Source organism: Homalodisca vitripennis, chromosome 6 (genome assembly GCF_021130785.1).
Source record: "Homalodisca vitripennis isolate AUS2020 chromosome 6, UT_GWSS_2.1, whole genome shotgun sequence".
In the NCBI taxonomy this organism is placed as follows: Eukaryota; Metazoa; Arthropoda; class Insecta; order Hemiptera; family Cicadellidae; genus Homalodisca; species Homalodisca vitripennis.
Window position 1 is genome coordinate 96,241,057 of NC_060212.1, and position 20,896 is coordinate 96,261,952.

Genomic DNA, 20,896 nt, shown 5'->3' on the forward strand with positions numbered 1-20,896 from the left:
AAACACACAATGAGGTCAGCAATGGGTGGTTGATCACATCTACTTGTCCATTTGCCATTTTCACGATCCACTGGACTTGGAAAAAGTGAGCTTGGCAGATTTATGCACTTTTATTCTCGTTATAAATAATTGGTTTATTACAGAATTTTACAGTTGATTATTTATTTTCAGCTTCTGATGATGGGCCTCGAACAAATGATTTGTGGTTTTTAAAACACTAAACAAATTTAAACATATGTGGATTTCAATTGTAAATATTTGTAGCTATATTGACAGTAATGAAAATACTGAATACAGCAAATAATAATGAGAAATAAATTTATAGTATAGACAGTAGATGGTGGGTTTTTGGTAAACTTTCTATTTTTTACATAAAACAGTTGTTTTTAAGTTTAAAACTAGACTTTCTGTTTTAAAATATTTCTGCCTGAGCATTTGGTAGAAAAGGGAAGAACTCAGCTTAAAAATATGTAAGTCCCATGGTTTTCTAATAACTGATTAAAATATTCTATTTATTTTAAAATCATTAAAACGGGCGGCAGTGTAAGAAAGTTGTCAAAATTAGGAGGCGGCAGTGAAAGTGGAAGGATCCAGTGGTGTAACTAGGGCTTAGCTTTTGGGGGCGGGTGGAGGGTTAGTCTGATTTAAGAGCACGCCACAGCGTGGGAGGGTGAATTGAATAGACATGAACAAATTTAAACATAAATAATTTTGATAGGCCTAATTCAAAGTTAAATATGACACTGCTGTAGAGTATTTCAAACAGGTATAATTGCTTTTATAGTAGAGCTTTGAAAATGTTTAGGGTCTTTTGGGGGGGGGGGTCTATCCTCCCTTACCGCTTTCGTTAGTTACACCACTGGTAGGATCGCTTACACCAATTTGGTTCTACGTACTGTACAGTGTAAAAGAGTTAAATTTTAATTAATATTTAAACTTTCTTCGTGCAGTAAAACTTAAACAGATATCAAAGCAGTCACAAGTATTACACAATAATATTGACGAAATCTTCTGATTTTACTCAGAAAAAATTCCTTGAATTGAACTTTTTATAACAAAACCCCAATATGTACTAAAGGAATACCAAGCGGGCGTAGGACGGTATTATCTGATCTACGTATTTACGTCGCAGGTAGTACAGAGCATTCAATGTGCTGTGTTAATCTGAGGATTACAAGGAAAAAGGGAGTTGTCGCCATAAAAGAGATCATCCCTGCAACTGAGTTAGTCAAATCCAATTTAGTTTATCGCAAGACTTACGGCTACTACTCACAGAGGGTTTGTTTATTGTTTCTATTAACTGTGCGGTAAGTAACGATGGGTTTGGATGGTTTTCATCATAGTATGGATTTAGAATGACGTATTAAAACTAAATTGCTCTTCGCAAATTGGCACAGTATTGCTCTATCGGAGTATTGAAAACGGCCTATTTTGGCCTAATCTACCTCATCTAGGATTTGGAATTAAACTCTGGGGTATCTGTGCAAAACACAAGTTGGAACGGGTCTTTAGACTCCATAAAAGATCCGTGAGAATGATTTTGGGTTTGAGAACTAGAGAGTCGCGCAGAGATGTTTTTAGGGAGCTTGGGTTACTGACTTTGTCCTGTGTCTATATTCTCGAGGTGATCCTTTACTCCACATCAAAGTGCGCTTTGGTTCTCGGCGGGGATGTTCACCATCATGGGATTAGAGCCAGGGACAACTTTCGAGTCCAAGAACACAGAACAAATGCTTTCAGAAATTTGCCTTCTCAAGTTGGTGTCAGACTAATCAACAGTCTCCCTGAAGTTATTAAACAACCAAATTTAAAAAAAAAATTAAAAGCTCAGTTGAAAAACATTTTGGTGTCAAAGGCATTTAACTCTGTAGACGAATTTACGATGAATCGCTGGGACAATTAAGAACACAAAAATTCACAAAATCATATTGCCGGACCTGTAAACTGTCAAGAGAGATGTTTGAATGAGGTCATGTACTTTACGTTTGAGTATGTCGTTGTCAGCGAGAATGGTTAGGTTAGTTTAGGACGGTTGTGATTCAATGTTTATATAGTCTTTTCCCAATAAACGATATTACTATTATTAAATTAATCTCATTAATAAATTATTACAGTATTCTCAGGATTATTTTTGTTCTGTGTCCTACCAAATTTGAGTACTCGGGTGGATTTGCAAATGCGGCTGAAGGGTATAGTGACATAGCTTATGGTGTCACCAATTTCCAAACAAAAGTTACGGAACTATATCGTACAAACGTAAGTTCATCCATTTTGTCTATTTTTAACCATATTGGAACTAATAAGCTAGAAAATCAAAAAGGAATCTTTGCTTTGTGCTATTTTAAGATGCGCTGGTAATGCACAACTCGTTAAATATACAGGGTGTAAAAGGTCCCGCACAGGCTTGATATTTTCCAAACGATTACAGGTAAAGCAATAAAACGTGGTACATCATTACTGCACCTGTAAATGTACATTTTGAAGTAACTACAATATTTTTATCATGTCAGGAGGTGGTCCGCAAAGAGTCAAAAGGAAATCATAAATGAGAGCATAGGTCGAGCAATTAAAGGTCTTTATTAGTAGAGTACAATGCCGTAAATCCGACTTCAAAGGGTTCACTCTTTAAAAGATTACGCTGGTTTAAAGTTTGAAAAATTTACAATGTAGGTCCTGTTCTAGACGGTTTAATATTTTTGTCTTGGCTAAAGTTGTGAAAATTAAACTTAGTAAACGAATGCTATTTTAAATATATATTACTTATACACAAATATGTATAAAAAATTAAATCCGAGGTCATTTTTATAAGCCTCAGAAAACAAACGTTCTTCTGTACCTGGTGTTCATCTTTTGTGTTTTTCTTAGATTTTTTACTTCACTCCTTTTCAGGGTCATTGGATTTTAAATACACATAACAATATACAGAGATCAATATTGCGCTTTCCCTGACCTAAAATAAGGATATGTAAAAAAGTTGTTTATTAATTGTATGTAAATAGCATTAACACGAAGTAATATTGAATAATAAAGATTACAATGAACAACTAAACAACTAAAGAATAATACGAAGTTTGGTTCTGCCAAAACTCGATATGGCATTCATTGAGCGTTTCCCATAACTCGAAGGAGCCAAGTTCAACCCCAGTAACCGCTTGCCAAGTTTTCTTATTAAGTCAACCCATCCGAAGATGAACTTATTTAATATTGTGTCCAACTTTTGCGACGAACAGTGCAATATCTCTTCAAGTAGATAAGTAAATTAGGTTTTGCATTTAGAGTAAAAGCTAAAACATATACCGGATATACATTTAGATTATACGTTAGTGATGAAAATTAAAGTCTGAAAAAACGAATTTAATAAAAATTAACATTAACATCGACAGCAACTAGATTGGTCTCAGTACCCACACATTCGCACAATATCTACGGGACAATAAGGACCGTATATACCATGTTCCCGTCTGTATGCTGCATTCCCGACAATGTGCCGCGTTACAGACTGTACGCAGTGTTCCCGACGGTATGCCGTGTTCCAGACTGTACGCAGTGTTCCCGACAATGTGCCGCGTTACAGACTGTACGCAGTGTTCCCGACGGTATGCCGTGTTCCAGACTGTACGCAGTGTTCCCGTCTATATGCCGCGTTACAGACTGTACGCAGTGTTCCCGACGGTATGCCGTGTTCCAGACAGTACGCAATGTTCCCGTCTATATGCCGCGTTACAGACTGTACGCAGTGTTCCCGACGGTATGCCGTGTTCCCGACAATGTGCCGCGTTACAGACAGTACGCAATGTCCCCGTCTATATGCCGCGTTCCAGCCTGTACGCAGTGTTCCCGACGGTATGCCGTGTTCCAGACTGTACGCAGTGTTCCCGTCTATATGCCGCGTTCCAGACTGTACGCAATGTTCCCGTCTATATGCCGCGTTCCAGCCTGTACGCAGTGTTCCCGACGGTATGCCGCGTTACGGACTGTACGCAGTGTTCCTGACGGTATGCCGTGTTCCCGACAATGTGACACGTTACAGACAGTACGCAATGTTCCCGACGGTATGCCGTGTTCCCGACTATATGCCAGGTTCCAGACAGTACGCAGTGTTCCCGACCTTATGCCGTGTTCCCGACTATATGCCGCGTTCCAGACAGTACGCAATGTTCCCGTCTATATGCCGCATTCCAGACTTTACGCAGTGTTCCCGACGGTATGCCGTGTTCCAGACTGTACGCAGTGTTCCCGACTATATGCCGCGTTCCAGACAGTACGCAATGTTCCCGTCTATATGCCGCGTTACAGACTGTACGCAGTGTCCCCGACGGTATGCCGTGTTCCAGACTGTACGCAGTGTTCCCGACGGTATGCCGCGTTACAGACTGTACGCAGTGTTCCCGACAATGTGCCGCGTTACAGACAGTACGCAATGTTCCCGACGGTATGCCGTGTTCCCGACTATATGCCGCGTTACAGACAGTACGCAGTGTTCCCGACTATATGCCGCGTTCCAGACAGTACGCAGTGTTCCCGACCTTATGCCGTGTTCCCGACAATGCCGCGCTCCAGACAGTACGCAGTGTTCCCGACGGTATGCCGTGTTCCTGACTATATGCCGCGTTCCAGACAGTACGCAATGTTCCCGTCAATATGCCGCGTTCCCAGACAGTACGCAGTGTTCCCGACCTGTACACAGTGTTCCCGACTATATGCCGTGTTCCAGACTGTACGCAGTGTTCCCGACGGTATGCCGTGTTACAGACAGTACGCAAGTTCCCGACGGTATGCCGTGTTCCCGACTATATGCCGCGTTCCAGACAGTACGCAATGTTCCCGTCAATATGCCGTGTTCCAGATAGTACGCAGTTCCCGACGGTATGCCGTGTTCCTGACTATATGCCGCGTTCCAGACAGTACGCAATGTTCCTGTCAATAGGCCGCGTTACAGACAGTACGCAGTGTTCCCGACGGTATGCCGTGTTCCCGACTATATGCCGCGTTCCAGACAGTACGCAATGTTCCCGTCAATATGCCGTGTTCCAGATAGTACGTAGTTCCCGACGGTATGCCGTGTTCCCGACTATATGCCGCGTTCCAGACAGTACGCAATGTTCCCGTCAATATGCCGCGTTCCAGACAGTACGCAGTTCCCGACGGTATGCCGTGTTCCTGACAATATGCCGCGTTCCAGACAGTACGCAGTGGTTCCGTCTCTATGCAGGGTTAAAACTATGGGGAAGTTTCCAAATAGAAATTAACAAGAATTTTAAAAATATTTTGATAAAAATATTGACTTCATCTTATTTAGATAATAGGAAAATCTAACGCTTCAACCAGAGTAGAATAAATTTCCCGACGAACTATTCACAAAAACAAATAGAACATGTATTATTCACCAACTCTACCAGTCTCTGTCTTTGGAGTCACTCGTTCAATAAAGCACCATCGAAGATAAGGCAAGCTCCTTCCTCCACCCTCCGCCAGTCTCAGACCTCGCAGCCGGAGGGACAAGTCGCAATTTAAAGCGCGCCAAAATTACTCCCCGAAGTAACGGGTCGCCATTAACGACAGAATACACGGTGACGGAGAGGTAGGGTACGGCTACATGCAATCAACGTAGCGTGCAGCGCGCCTGCCTACCTAGGCCACTCTAAAAAATTACCCCTTTCACCAACAATAGGGCGACGTGCCGAGTCGGGTGCCGTACTAAATGAGTCAGGTTACCTCCCCTTCCTTCCTTCCTTCACCCCCGGTCGTGAAGAATGACATCATCCAGCCCCCTCCCGCGCCCTCCTTCGCCACTATAAATTTGACCAATGTTTTCCATTGTTTGGCCAGATATCGATTGGTTGGCCCACACATCGACGCCAGACCGTCGATACTCGAGACCTCGCGCTCACATTTGCACTCTTGTTCTTGACACTCTGGGAGTTTTAACCCTCACTCGACGCTCCCAACGCCTCCTCGAGTGTTCGGGTAACCGCTCCAAATTGGGCTTCATTCTCGACGCGAAACGATTCGGCGCTGTGGTTACTTTCACTCGGACTTTTCGATAACTGGGCGTGCAACAGAAATTCATTCACAAGGCCAAACTTATTATATCCGTAAAACCTTCTTCTAAGTACAATCGCTGCATTGTTGTCTGAGACTTTTGGCTAATTTCGTAATTAAGTAGAATTTGAAACATTGCTTGATTCTTAATGAAGAAAAATAAAATCTTAGAGAACAGTTGTCTGAGATGTTTGGCCAATTTCGTAATTAAGTAGAATTTGAAACATTGCTTGAGATTCTTAATGAAGAAAAATAAAATTTTAGAGAACAGTTGTCTGAGACGTTTGGCCAATTTCGTAATTAAGTAGAATTTGAAACATTGCTTGTGATTCTTAATGAAGAAAAATAACATTTTTAGAGAACATAATATACTTTGATGGCAATGTTAAGAAGTACATACTGTATAATATGTAATATTTCAAATGTTCATAAATTATAATGGGACGTAAAATGAAAAACAAATGTACCCTATGAACACTATGTCCTATCTCTCATTTAAATTTTACTCGACTGTACAAAATACATTTATCACATAATTTGAGCAAAAGAAGCGAGCATATTTATCATTTATACATTACTGATTGTGTAGGCATAAAACACGTTCTGAATAAATAGTTTTTTACGTTTAAAATTATTCCACTGGGAAGCGGTTATTTTATATTTTTACTATGTATATTAAGACAGCAACACAATTAAATTTTGAAGATGAAAATGCTAGAGAAAACTGGATGTAGTTCAAAGAAAAGTTTTACTTGAACTTGAAAGCGTCTGAGAAATCTAAGAAAGCAGATAAAATAAAAGTTGCCTCACAACTTTGATGGGTAATTTGGCAATACACTTGACATATTCACACTGAGGGATAGTGCAATCAATTTAAAACTATGGCATTTTAAGTAATTTACATCTAAAAAGAATATGACTATTTACATTTTCATCTAAAAACGTTATACAAACCTACTTAATTTTGTGGCGCTTTAAAAATAAAAATGTTGAGTTTGGTGGCCACGGAGAATAGACTAGAACATGAAAAATGATCTATGGTTATGAAATTGCGATGTGTTCACGTTTTCGGTAAGAGTATGCATATATATCTAGTGTTGCACTTCTGAAAACTCGTATGAATAAAAATAAAAACATGGATTGTCTGGAAAAGATTGCTGAGCTGTGTATTCATTGATGAATTGACTAATGAATAGGGTAGAGAATGGTCATAAGTGGGAAACTACCACCGATGTAAAGCTTCTTACAGTGTTGCATTACGTGTAAACGGATGGCTAGAACGTAAAAATCGCTATATAAATATGAAGGCATAATATATATGTATACTCGGTCCGCATGGCAATTCCAAGAAAGAGTTAATCAGTGCTACTTTCCTGGCATTGCTGCTACAATATGCCTCATGCCAATGATTACACTGCTGTTGGAATAAAGCCAGAATAGATTCACACGAGTGAGATTAACAAATGTGAAATGTGCCATGTGATGTAATCGAAAGCAGCCTTTTAAATCATGTCTCCAGAAAAATTCGAGATGTTGATTTCTTTCATGTCAGAGGATAATCCTATTCTAATAACTGACCATTTATTTAAAGTTTGTAGGAATAAAAAAAAACTTAGCAAATGTGCTGACTGTCATGTCTGACACATCTTCAAAACCCGTTGTATACCAAAAGAGAGTTTATTATTGACGATGGAAGGATTTGTGAAGTAAACAGGATTTTCCGGACATTTGCCACCGTTCAGTAAAAAAAAAAACAACAACAAAAAAGTCGTAGGTGGTTTATAGAGGAATTATAGAGGACCTGTATTCTGTAGTTCAGTTTTAATGATTAGTGTTGTGTATAGTTTTTTATTAAGTGCATGTCTTCGAGTTAGTGAAGTTGACAAACATAGTGGTTGTGATTCCTGACTTACGCGTGTCACAACGCTTTGGTATGATTTATTTATTTTAACCTAGTTTGAAATTATGTATTAGGTTAGTTATTTACCTGAAGAAGAGATCAGATTGCAGATCTCGAAACGTAGTGTTACTGATTTTTTGGTTTCTTTGTTGCACTGAACGATGGCAATTGTCCGGAAAACCCCTGTTTCCTTCACTTTTCCAAAAGAGAGATCAGACAATGAAGCACAGTTTGAGAGCCAAGAGTTCGAATATTCCACAGACACATTACATTAAGCATGAGGTGCAATCTGAACCATAAAATCGATATTGATTAAATCTAAAAGTAAGTGGATATCTAAACCTAACTGTTGGATTTCAACTCGCCCTCATCACACATGCATATGGAAAGGATGTTAAAATCATGATGTCAGTTAAAAAATAAGTTTTAACCCCCTATTTCCATACACTTTGGCAATTCGAAAGGACAAACAAGTACAAACACTGCGATAGTTCTCCACATCAATGAAAAAGTACAGAAGGAATGAAACGCGATTTAGGCATAATTATAAAGAAGCTTGACAGTCCTTAAAAACCCTTAAACCTGAGACGAGATCGAATTCATCTTTGCCCGTTATCAATAAAATTCCTTGACGAACAAAAATTAACAATTTTGTAAACCACTGAAATTAACAAAATCTACGCCAAGTTCTTCTCAGGGATTTTCAGAACAGCTCATGGTCTAAGAGGTTGCTTGGAATCTACGGTACACTGCCACTGCCAGATTTAACATTCCCCAACAGGGCTTCAGTCTTCCCGGCGGATAGGAAGAGATCTATTCTAACCTTACTCTTATGCTTCGTTGTGAAGCTTATAGTAGTGTTAAACATTATTGCTCATATCTCTTGGAATTACCACGCGATATTAAGCCTTCACATTCCTGTAGTATCCCAACGTTGTTAAACTCTCAACCTATTGAGTTTTAGAGTTTTTCTATGGTAAAAAACTACGCTTATCGATTGGGATGGGTCCGATAGGACCGAATCCGCCAAGTACGAAAGATACATTAGTCCGGTAACTCGGAAAATGATGTCGTCTGATAGCACCGAAAATAAACCGCCAGGGCCGAAAAAAGGACTTTCCGTCAGCTCCGAATCTAAAGCAAACATTTCTATAACCCCGAATGCAGTCCTGATTGATGAGGCCAAGGCCAAAACCTTTAAATTCTACAAGTTTTGTGAGAAATACTTCCACAGATTTCGAGATAATTTTTTGCGGATTGGATTTCATTCGTAGGTCCTTAAGACAAAATTAAGAATGAAAAATAATTGCTTTCATTTTTATTTCATCAGGTTCAAAGAACGTTTCAAATTATAAAATACAGAACTCCTACTTTGCCTGAGGTTTCCAAGTAGAATCTCTACAATGACATTTTGTCTATTGTCTGTGGTCATGAAAAGACAATTTCGCTTGTATTAAGAATCAATTCAATTGTCAGATATATCTCCAAATAATTAAATGAGGATAAAACAAAAGGTTAATATATTAAATAAAACATAATAAACCTTAAAATACTGAAAATAACATAGCGTTGAATGAAAACGTACATCAATACCGTACAGTAATTGGTTGCCGTTCGCTGAGTGCAATTATGAAAAATAAATTAGTATTCTTGTTAATGGAAGAAAGGTACACTGTGTTAATTACGGTAATGCAAAGCAAACACTTCTCAGACAAATTAACGGAAGATCCGGGGTTGTAGACCTAACAGCTCTGTGCAAATCCATCACGAAAACCGGATTCCGGAATATTAATAGCTGAGATTTCACCTCTCATTATCGAGTTCCTTGATTCCTCCAGGAACTCTAAACATTTGACATCTAGTGCGGAATAATTCAACGACGAGTCGTACAACGACTCGAGATGAAATTATATAACGAGAAGTTCGCCTCCAGAATTAATTGGACAGTCTCGACTCCGAGTGGCGGGGTAACAATCGCGAGTTAAATTAATCGTAATGATGGGAAAACAATACGCGCCGAGGTTCGAGCACAAATGAGCAGGGAGAGTAGAGTCTTCGGGATTAATTGTTCCATTTATAAATTGCTTCCACGGCGGAGTAGGGGGGGGAGGGGAGGGCCGCTTTGTGGGGCTCAAGAAGTAAAAATTATTAAAAACCCGTCCGCGCTCTTGGTTTCCAACGAGCAACCCTTGCTTTGCTCGCGCAGTCGTGAACGTTATAAAGGAGATTTACACTGGCGGGTCGGCTTCAAAGGCGAGAGGCTGAGTGTTCACACCTTGCGCTCTGGAGGCCTCTTCTGTCACTTTATCTTCGCTCTTTGTCCTAATGAAGAATACAGTACCCGCCCAACACTCGTGAGTGGTTCCTCACGGCACTGCACTGGCAGCTATGATGGTGTTGTCACACGTGGTAATTCGCGTTTTGTCGGTTTGTGCCTGGGTGTAAACACAGACAGGCGCCGCATTGCACGGCCATTGTGTTGTTTGCGAATAACAAGTGTGTTAATTATGCGCCCTCAATGGGATGCGGTATTCCGAGTTCTTATTCCGGGAAAGATAAGGTATACCGAGGAGTATGTTAGACAAAAACCCCTTTTGTGACCGAACTTTTATCTGTCTTCATGTGTACATTTTACACTGACTTCAAATAGTGCTTCTACGTCACTATGGATTTTTATTACATTTTACAACGATTTAAAATCCAATTCAATGTTTTATTGCATAAAAGACAATATAAATTGCATCGCAATCGTCATGACATTTAAAAACTAAAATTTTGCATTCATCATTACAGTGGCTCTCATTCAGACTTACAGTTTTTCATTTCCCGAAATTCTCATTCATTACATAATTATCCCACTCTAATCACATGGTCAGCCAATTAGGTGGTCCCCCAATCGTTTGCCACGAACTCGTCTGTACTATAAAAAGCTTTTGAGATCAGCGCAGTTTTAAATTGTGGCATTTTTGATCGAATTTGGCAATTTGTTGACGGACTGAACTGATCCAAAAACAATTATGGACTCACTTAGATGTTAACAAAAATAGATCCTTCAGGTCCTAATGTGCGTTTATAAAGTACAAAATGATTCAATAATGAAGTATTATACAAAACTAGTTGGTTTAAATTATTTGAGTCAATGTCACAATACTGGGACTTGGATTAGTACAACGTTACACTACATAGCTTACAAATTGGCTGACACGGACTTTCCGGGCATATTACTTCCGGACTTTCTTATTTGCCGTCAAATGTTTTAATAATAAATTACACAGTAATATTTTTTGCGTTAAACATCTTAGTATCACGAGTAATATAGTAGGCTTCGCAATTTTGCACAACAAATTATTTCACTATGTTTTTCTCCATAAGAGGTATTTAAAATATTAATTTACCTCAAAATTGAGCAATCGCGCATCCGATGGAGTACACGATAGTCTGAGGCCTTTATTTAAGCGCGGGATCAAATTTAACAAACCACCAAGATAGGTAAACAATAAAAACGCAATAAGGACATCCATAGCGAAGTGTACCCGATCGGACGCACGACGCGCTTGACGTTGTGAACGTGTCAACGATTTTGTTGATCAAAGCTTATTTTATTATTATTATTTAATGACGTCATCAATAGCGACTTTAGCGTGCTATAAAAATGATTCCATCCTGAGCTCTCACTATGGCGCTCAAGCGTAACATCGCATATAGCCAAATATTGCGGAGTAGAGCTAGTGAAACGTCCATTTTAAAACTGTAATGTCCTTAAAATTTCAAATGAACAGGAATTATAATTACCTATAACGAGGTTTAGCCCAAGTACTTTCTTGAGTCCATTACCTTCCAAAAAGGCGTTTTTATTATTTGGCAAAATATGAGTTATTTAAATTCCAAATTATAGGTATTTTTATTGGGTATAAAGACAACTCCTTAATCTCGTCGATCCGACTATAAACTATTTGTTTATCATGCCGCGTTGTCCTTTAAAGTGGTATTGATGAGTTCATGTTGTAGACATAAATAAAACTGGCCCCAAGGCGGCTCCTTGGGGAATACAATATTAAACATATACTAAAACATATTCCTAACTAGGCAAGACCGACTTGAGCACGCAAATAGTATTTTGTTTTGTTTTCAAACTAAAATATGCCAACAATCACCACTGAAATTACACAATTTAACTTTTTTTATTCACCTCCTGTACAAATTGAACTAAGCAGTTTCCTCCTTGTTTATACCAATAACAAACTGTGGAAACCTTGAAAGACATGTGTGCTCAACAAATGATTCTTTATAGTTAAATACATATTTACATTCCTTTACAAGTGTCAATAAAATAAGATTTTAAAAAGCAATTTATCTGTAATCCAATGTTGAATTTCAGGTTTCAATTTATCAGTTTCAATTTCAGGTTTCAATGAACTGATTAGACAATGAAAACCTTCTCAACTTAGAAATTGGGGTCTTGAGCTATTGTAGCCCCCTCTAGAACACGACTGTAATAATTGGCAATTGGCAAGGCGGAAAAAAGAACTTCAATATATATTTATATTCTATTAGTCTGAAGCAAATTGTATTTTACTGTAAAGTATATTCACAATTTTCACTCGGAGCCTTCTATCTGAAAGCATATTTGTATTGAGTTTTACAGAAAAAGTTAAAGGATCAATACCTATGTCCAGCTTTATTAGGGCAAAGCGGTCCAGTGATGCAAAATTTAGTGAAATAAACTATTGAAATACAAATTATCATTCCGGTATTAATAGTTGCTGTTTATTGTTACAAAAATCGAAGTTGTATCAATTTATTCTCTTGTAATTTTCCACAATAGGTCTTACTTGATATTATTTTCAGCTCGCTCAGAATTTCATATTAAATGTATACAATTTACACAAATGTCATTGATTTTAAAACAACACGAATATTTCATGATAAATGAAGTTAATGTTAATGCCATTAATTTAGAATCTCTCCTCTCTTCGGTCATGAGGATATGGAAAAGTTGTCATGAACAAATGATGAACCATCCTTTAGTAATGGTTTGGAGAATAATTAATTGGTCTACGGAGCTTATAAAATTTGTTAGTGACATTTTATACACATTTAGCAACTTAATTTATTTATTATATCTAATTTGTTATATCTGTCTAAAAATGTATCCATTAAACATAGTAACTAATATTAATAGACATTAAAACTATTCAACACCATATCGAAGTTTACGGCTGAAGATATATTATACCTTATGCAAAGTGTTCAACACAACCTATAAATTAAAAAGCAAACCTGAAAATACGCTATACGCATCTGTGAGTCGAAGTTATTAACAATTTAAGAACATTACTGTAGTACTGTATTTTCAATATATTATAAAATTAAAAATTACTAAATATAAAAATTAATGTGTTAATTAGTTACCATATCGTATTGGTATAAAACTATTGGCTAAACAATATAATTTAATAATTATTAACTTACCAAAAAATACCAAGGCGATAGCGAACACCAACATGTCTTTTGATAAAAGTTCAAAAATACAAAAACATCACTGATACACTCGATAACACGGCAACGTCAAGACCACACGCTCCCGACCACTAGCAGACGCCGAATGTCGGGTCGGGAACATGTGGACGGTGCTTGACAGTTGTGGCAGCAGGGGTGACAACACAACAAACAGAAATTCCCACCATTTTACATTTATTATTACTGCTGTTTTCTGACAATGAAAAACTACATTATTTATTACCTTTGGAACCACATCAAATTACATTTCAATAATTTATATTTCACTATGTTGCTATTATAATAGTTCTCGTTCGTAAGTTTATTTTACAACTGAGGGAGTGGTCACCCTGCATCACAACAAAGTGCATTGTACGTTTAGCAGAGCGCAGCACGGTACAGTCTCACCAGTGATAAATTAACCTCGCTTTGAAAAATAACATTTTGGCTCATCAAATAATTATATGGGCCAAATTATAATAATGAATAATTATTAACTGCATTAGGGACCAACACAACAAATCAAGTAACTATTTTTAATGTGATCTATGTGCATTAATTATCAGTGTATGGATAATATATACATTTATACAATAACTACAGCCAACATAATTGTGAAATATCAAATTTATATTAAATTTATTAATGTTTTGTGTATTTTTTTCTTCACTCAGAATCTTCATTATCTAAAGAAATTTATTTTTTGCGTTTTACAGAAAAACATTAGAGATCAACATCTATGTCAAGTTAACCCATTGAGAAAGCAATTACCCTAGCCTGTCTAGGACTAAATGTTTTAATTGATTTTGGTCAAAATTGCATGTGTGTACTAAAATATTAACAGCATGAGTTTGGATACAGCTAAATTAGTAGATTTTCAGGACATTCCAGTTTATTAGGCTGTTCTACAATAGTGTTTGTTGCTTTCTCCAAATAAATTTTTAAAATATATATTTACAATTTTTTAGTAAGTAAAACAAAAAAATAAAAAGCATCTGTCAATATTGTATTATTTTGTTTTGGTTATCTGTTTCAATAAATTTTTATTTAAAACACAATGTTTTTACACGGAAACCCAGTTTTTATTGGATTAATTAATTATAAAGCATAGTAACAAAACAATCAAGGTTCATTTACATTTTTTTATATTTTTTATGATTTTATGACAAGCTCCTGAAATAGTTGTCTGGGAGATGAGATAAAACTGTCTTTTACATTAAATTGTTATTATTAAAATGATAATTAAAATAAACTAATTAAGATTTACATTACAAGCAATGACCATTCATTAACTTTTTATAATTCACTTTTGTGTCAGTCTTTGAGTATCCTTGATATCTCAATATCACTGTCCAAGTATCTGTCTACTTCTGAAGTACGCAAATTGTCTTGTTCTATGAGGTACCGGAAGAACTAAAAACTCATTCAAAACGATAAACATTGAGAACATGATACATGTAATGTAAGTGGAGTGACGAAAATTGAGCATATGGAAAAATGTAAATTCAGTAATAACAAAACAAACTTTTAGTTGTGGTTCCAGTGTGCAAACATAAGAAAATGGAAACGGAATATAAGGATGCACGAGGGCACAAACCTGCTACCTAGCGGGAAAACAAAGAAATAGGTGATCGTTAGCGTCTAGAAAGAGCACTAGTGACGCTCGGGCAAATTTCACAATGGGTTAATTAGCAGTAAAGCAGTCCTGCAAAATTATATCAAATTGTAGAAGCACAAATTATTATTCCGATTGGTGTTCAAAAAGACGCTTGATGTTTATTATTAGAAAAATGGAAGTTGGATCAATTGAAATTTTCACAATAGGTAGTTGATATTATTTTCAGCTCATGAATTTCAGAAACAACACTGATCAGTGTTAATTACTATTGCAAGCACTTCAGGAATATGCTTCTTAAGAGTGAACATGTGGATGGATAATGCAGTGGGTTGCCATTTCAATTTAAATTATACCGGTTTGTAGTAAAATAAATAGAGGCATGTAATTTGGAGATTTGGTTTGGTATTACAATCATTGTGATAGAACTGATGCAATTAGCTGAGCATTTAAAAACCATGTTAGTGTTAAAATTCTGCTTAAACAATTTTGTAAATAGTTTTATTTTCTGCTGATATGATGGCAATTGAGTTTGTTTATATTTTAAATAGATACTTTTTTATACATAGTTCCAAACAAGTTTATATTGATTGTCAGGTATGGGCAATTTTGTCAAACGCTTCTTCAATTGCTGCTACATTAAAAATTCACTAAAGCTGAAATAATTCTCTTGAAGAAGGTGACAACAATCTAAAGTACAATCAATTAAAAAGCAGGCATATTTTATTAGTTCATAACATTCCAGCAAACAATAAATAATACAGCACACAATAATGATACAGACAACTTAAAACTTTTAAAATGGAGAAATAAAATAGTAACTGAAATTAACTTTCCTTAAAAACTTACATACAAATAAAATTAAATTCAAAACTAAAAGCCTTGGAGAAAAATTGAGTTAAACAAGAACATTACCAAGTATAAAAGAACTTAAGACATACAGGACAAGGAAGCAAAGCATGTAGGCTTATAAACATGTATAAAACAAATAATATAAAACTCAGGAATGTATTAAAAAGATCATATCACAAAGGGGACATGAATTAAAAACAAAAAATAGATTATGTACCCTAACTATATTAAAAGTTAATTGAAGAAATAAGATTTCATTACCATTTTCAAGCACAATTTTGTATAAAATACTTCAGGGAACAGATTTTAAAGTAAAATTATCTCAGTGTGTCACAACGCCAAAACATAATTAATCGTTTTCGTCGTAAAACATTTTTATGGAAAAGAGAGGTTATTATTCTTGGAGCTACGCATGAGTGGTTTATGACTCGATTGGAGATCAGATTGGTGGTACAGACCCCAACAACTGCGGCAGAAGTAACGAAAACAAGTAAACTCTCTACAGAAGTACGGACCTTGTTGGACCATGCAATAAGAGCAGGAAGAGTCTTCCAAGTAAGGATCCACCTGAACTTTTTTGGTGAACTTAGATGTCTTTATTTCTACAAATGCTGCTGTCACCGCCTTCATATATGACTGCCAGTTATTAAAGGTAACTCGAGCAGAACCGATGGGATACTTAAACTTGTCCGTGTCAATACCTGTATAGACGACCCCTCCGAATAGTTCATTCATGATGGTGAAAAGACTTTCAGCATTGAGCATCCCGTGGAGGGCTCCGACAAATACGGTTGTATGAGGATCCAGTTTCTGGGAGGGTAGTTGAACAAAGTTGCTGTCAGTAAGACACCAAGGAATGACCTCCACCTCTTTGGATTTCATTTTTCTGGAGGAGATGCGGAATGACCACTTTTCGGAGTTGAAGTTGGAAACTTCACAAGAACAGTTATTCAGCAGGATCTTGACCTGTTTCTCGGATTCAAACACGATGTAGACGTACCCCTTGGGCTGATTCACGGATTGGTCCTTGCCCGGCCATTCCACCCTCACTTTGCCGAACTGACTGAACACATTCACCAGAGACTCCTCCGTAACATCCCAAGGCACTCCTCCAAGGAAAACTTTGCAGGAGAAAGTAGGATTTTCTGGAAAACGTCGGGGCAGATCTCCTTCCCATCTGCAGGCGGCTTCAAAGAACGACGCAGCTTGATTGCGGTGAAAGCGGGCTACTTTTTCTAGCAGGTCGACATCCTCGTTGTAGCTCCATCTGTTGTCCAGATGGATGATTGAGTGCAGCAGAGGGGGAGGCAGCCTGACACTACACAGTCCGGAGCCGGAGGTCAAAGTGTGCAAGGCACGCAGGTTGGCCAACTCTTGCTCTGTGAGAGGAGATTGTGTCCCGGCTTGAGATAAACTTAAAGTCGCCATCATATCTGAGAGATCACTGCTGCTGGCATCACTGGTGTCCGAGGATGAAGTCCATTGTTGTTGCAGAAATGAGGAGTCCATCCGTGGACTGCTACAATCGGTGATCGATGGTGATCTCCTGATCGCACGAGGAGTGCAGATTTGAGACACTGGGGCAAAGGTTTGTATCAGATCAAATCCTACATTATTAGATTGCAACATTGAACTTTGTAACGGAGAGTAGTCAAATGGATTAAAATCATTCTCCATGGCCTCAACTAATGATGTATCTCTACATTTGATTTGCCTGTATTTTGTATTCCAACAATTTGACTTTCTTTGAAAAAACATTATAGGTTAATATTTTACTTAATTTGTGTCAGAAAACAAACAGCATTCAGAAAGAAATCACTGATAACCAAAACTAAAAGTAAAGATAGGGGAAAATATTTATAAGTTAGTGAATGGAAGGAGGATATGACATAAAAACAAAATGTTTGTCTTCATTTTTGCCAGCTGCTCTTTGTTGAAGAGGAAACATACTTGAGAATCACCTGTAATTCTCTAAATTAATCAATACTGTAAATAAAAACTTTAGATACCACCAAATATGTGCCTTTATTATAAAATGTGATGACAGTTAAATGGGGTATTCTTACCCCAGTACAAGGAGGTATAAACTGGTTGATGGCAGGCTGGTTTTATTCTGGAATTTTAGCACTTTTTCTGAAGATTTATAAAATAATTTGTTACATAATATATATTTATGTATGCACATTTAAATAACACACTTAAAAAATTAGAAATTGGTTATTAGTTTATTTATTGTTTTGTAGTGCATATAATTCTCAAAATTATGGTATATTTTTAAAACATTTAGTGTGAGAATTATATTTTTTGAAAATTTGAAAATAATCGTATTCATAGTAACATATTTAGCCTTTCATGTACTATTTGTGGTTTTATGATATATATAATTTTTCTTCAAGAGAAGCGTAATACCATTATATATTTTCTGAAACTAGATAAAATGAAGAATAAATAATTATCCAATTATTGGAATAAGGGGCAGTCCTACCACTTTTCCAAAAAGAAAATTTTGTGTAGTAATTTTTTATTGTTTGGTGTTTTTATACCATAATATAATAGGTTTATAGTAAAAATGTATATTTTACAAAATGTTTAAAGCCATGTTTACACTAGAAACAAAACATGTTTATAAACAGTGTTTCGGAACAATGTTCCTCAAATCGAAGAATAACTACTTGGAACAATGTTTATAAACAATGTTTCGGAACAGAAATTCGGTGTTTCTCCACATATTTCTTGTTTCCTGTAGAAAGCGGTAAGATCAAAGGGTGTTTATAAACATTGTGAAATGTTTCGGAAACACAAGACGTTTAGATATAGGAACATTGTTGAGAAACATAAATCATAAGGTCTACCAATAATTTTTTATGCGTTCTGTTGGTAGAACAAGTTGTCAGGATGTTTTGTTTCGATGGAATGAAAACAATGGTTTCATACAAAGTCAAGAATTCCAAAAATGTGTTGCTTCTATCGACTTGTCATGAAAAGCCATCAATTGATAAGGACTCAAAAAAACCTCTAATCATTGAGACATACAACGCAACGAAAGGTGCAGTTGATACTTTGGATCAATAATGTGCCATCAAATGACGTGCAGCCGAAAGACAAGGCGGTGGCCATTATGTGTATTTTTTTGCATGATAAATATCATGCTAATAAATTAATATGTTATTTACACTAGTAACATGGTGAAAATGGGCCCGAAACCGCTTTCAAGGAGAAACTTTGCAATGCAAATCCAATATGACCTCATCACACTATGGCTTCAGCACCGTATGAACTACCAAAACTTGCCAAGAAAACTCCGCCAATCAATTACTGAAATAATTAAGGCACCTCTTCAAACAAACAAAGTTAATGTCCCTCAACACCCCCGTCGAACAATTTGTGGAATATGTCCATCAGCAAAATGGAGGATGACGTCAATCTTTTGCTGCCGATGTGCCAAGCCAATCTGTGCCGAGCATCGCGGAAGATGCTGTGTCCATTGTATAGATGAGATTTAACCATAGTTTTAAAAAGGTTTACTAAGCTGTATTATAAGTGTTTATACGCAATTAAATGGCATTTTTGTAAAATAAAATGTATTTGTACATTTTTTGAATCCTGTCGTAATTTTTACGATTCGTTAGCTTTAACGTAACTTTTTGAACACGTTAGCTCTCTAGGTCTTTGAATAGGTCACTTCCACTATAAACACCTCGTGACGCAAGTGAAGGCCTTACCCAGAACCTCCTGGGTTCTCTGTCACATAACAAAACACATGTAGCGGCACTAGAAGAAGAACATCCTCCTCGTCGGTTCTCTGTCACATAACAAAACACATGTAGCGGCAACTAGAAGAAGAACATCCTCCTCGTCAGACGACATCTTCGAGTGGCTGTCCTAAAATGTTTAGGAACATTGTGTGCAAAATATTTCATGATAGTAGCAAAATATAAACAAAGTTCCAGGAACATGTTTTGTTTCCAGTGCAAACGCGGCTTTAAGTATGGTTACAAAACATTTAAAAATGGCCTGCCATCTGAGGAAAACATTACTGTCAGTTTGAGTGTTTTATGTCATTAAAAATATACACTTTTTCCATTCTCAGTAAATTTTAGGTCAATACCTTCATTGACGCTCCTTGGAAATAATCAGAATCAGAATCAGAATATCTTTATTGTCATTTGTCAATATTACAATTGCTATAGACAACGTTCAATATAACTAATATAATAAATAAAAATGTTATAAGGCTACTTAGTTTTATTTGAATGTCATTAACTGATATAATATATATTGAACTAATTCGTACAGTGTATTTGTCAATTTTAAAAAAAATGTAACTGTAGTATTAGTAAATACATAACAAAATAAATAGTTTGAAACAATGAATTAAATTACAACTAATCAACAACTCCATTCCAGGCCTAAGGAAAGTAACAATTCATAGCAAAAAAATTCTTTAAGGGAATAAAATGCCTTACTTATAAGCCAGTTCGACAGTTTAGCTGCAAATGGTTGAAGTTCTAAGCTTCTAAACGTTTGAGGTAATTTGTTTAAAAACATTTATTTGTAAAATATTTTATGGCTAACTAATGTTTTCCTAAGTCTAGAGGAAGGTGCAACAATATCCCGAGCTCCCCTAGTGTCATAATCATGAATTTCATCAAAGCAGATAAAAGTCTTCAAAATTCTCCTTTACATATATTACATTTTGAAATATGAAAATGCCAGGAACAGTCATTATATTGTAGTCAATAAAGCATTGTTTACAATCATCTTGATAACCCAAATTGGCTAAAATTCTTACTGCCTTTCTTTGCCACGCAAAAACTTTGACTGGCACCCCTACTATTACCCCAGAGCATTGAGGCATAAAGTAAGTGTAAGTGAAAGTCACTGAAAATAAGAAGAGAGCAACATATTTCTACCAACACAGTTTTTGTAATTTACGTAGTAACAGAAAACAAGCCTTAGATAGTTTTAGAAATTACTGAGTTAGTTTG

The 20,896-nt window shown here is 36.6% G+C and overlaps 2 protein-coding genes across 2 annotated transcripts in view; both read right to left on the minus strand.

Moving 5' to 3' along the window:
- LOC124364579 (inactive tyrosine-protein kinase 7-like) overlaps positions 1 to 13,546 on the minus strand; it is a 154,737-nt gene extending 141,191 nt beyond the window's left edge. The window contains exon 1 of the mRNA XM_046820141.1: positions 13,415 to 13,546. Within this exon, the coding sequence (XP_046676097.1) occupies positions 13,415 to 13,448 (34 nt within the window). The 5' untranslated portion in view covers positions 13,449 to 13,546. The remainder of the gene's footprint in view (positions 1 to 13,414) is intronic.
- Positions 13,547 to 15,761: 2,215 nt separating this feature from the next.
- Positions 15,762 to 17,907, minus strand: LOC124365237 (cytoplasmic polyadenylation element-binding protein 1-A-like). The gene has a single exon (XM_046821200.1). The coding sequence runs from the start codon at positions 17,664 to 17,666 to the stop codon at positions 16,284 to 16,286; it is 1,383 nt and encodes a 460-aa protein (XP_046677156.1). The 5' UTR covers positions 17,667 to 17,907; the 3' UTR covers positions 15,762 to 16,283.
- Between the last annotated feature and the right edge of the window lie 2,989 nt (positions 17,908 to 20,896).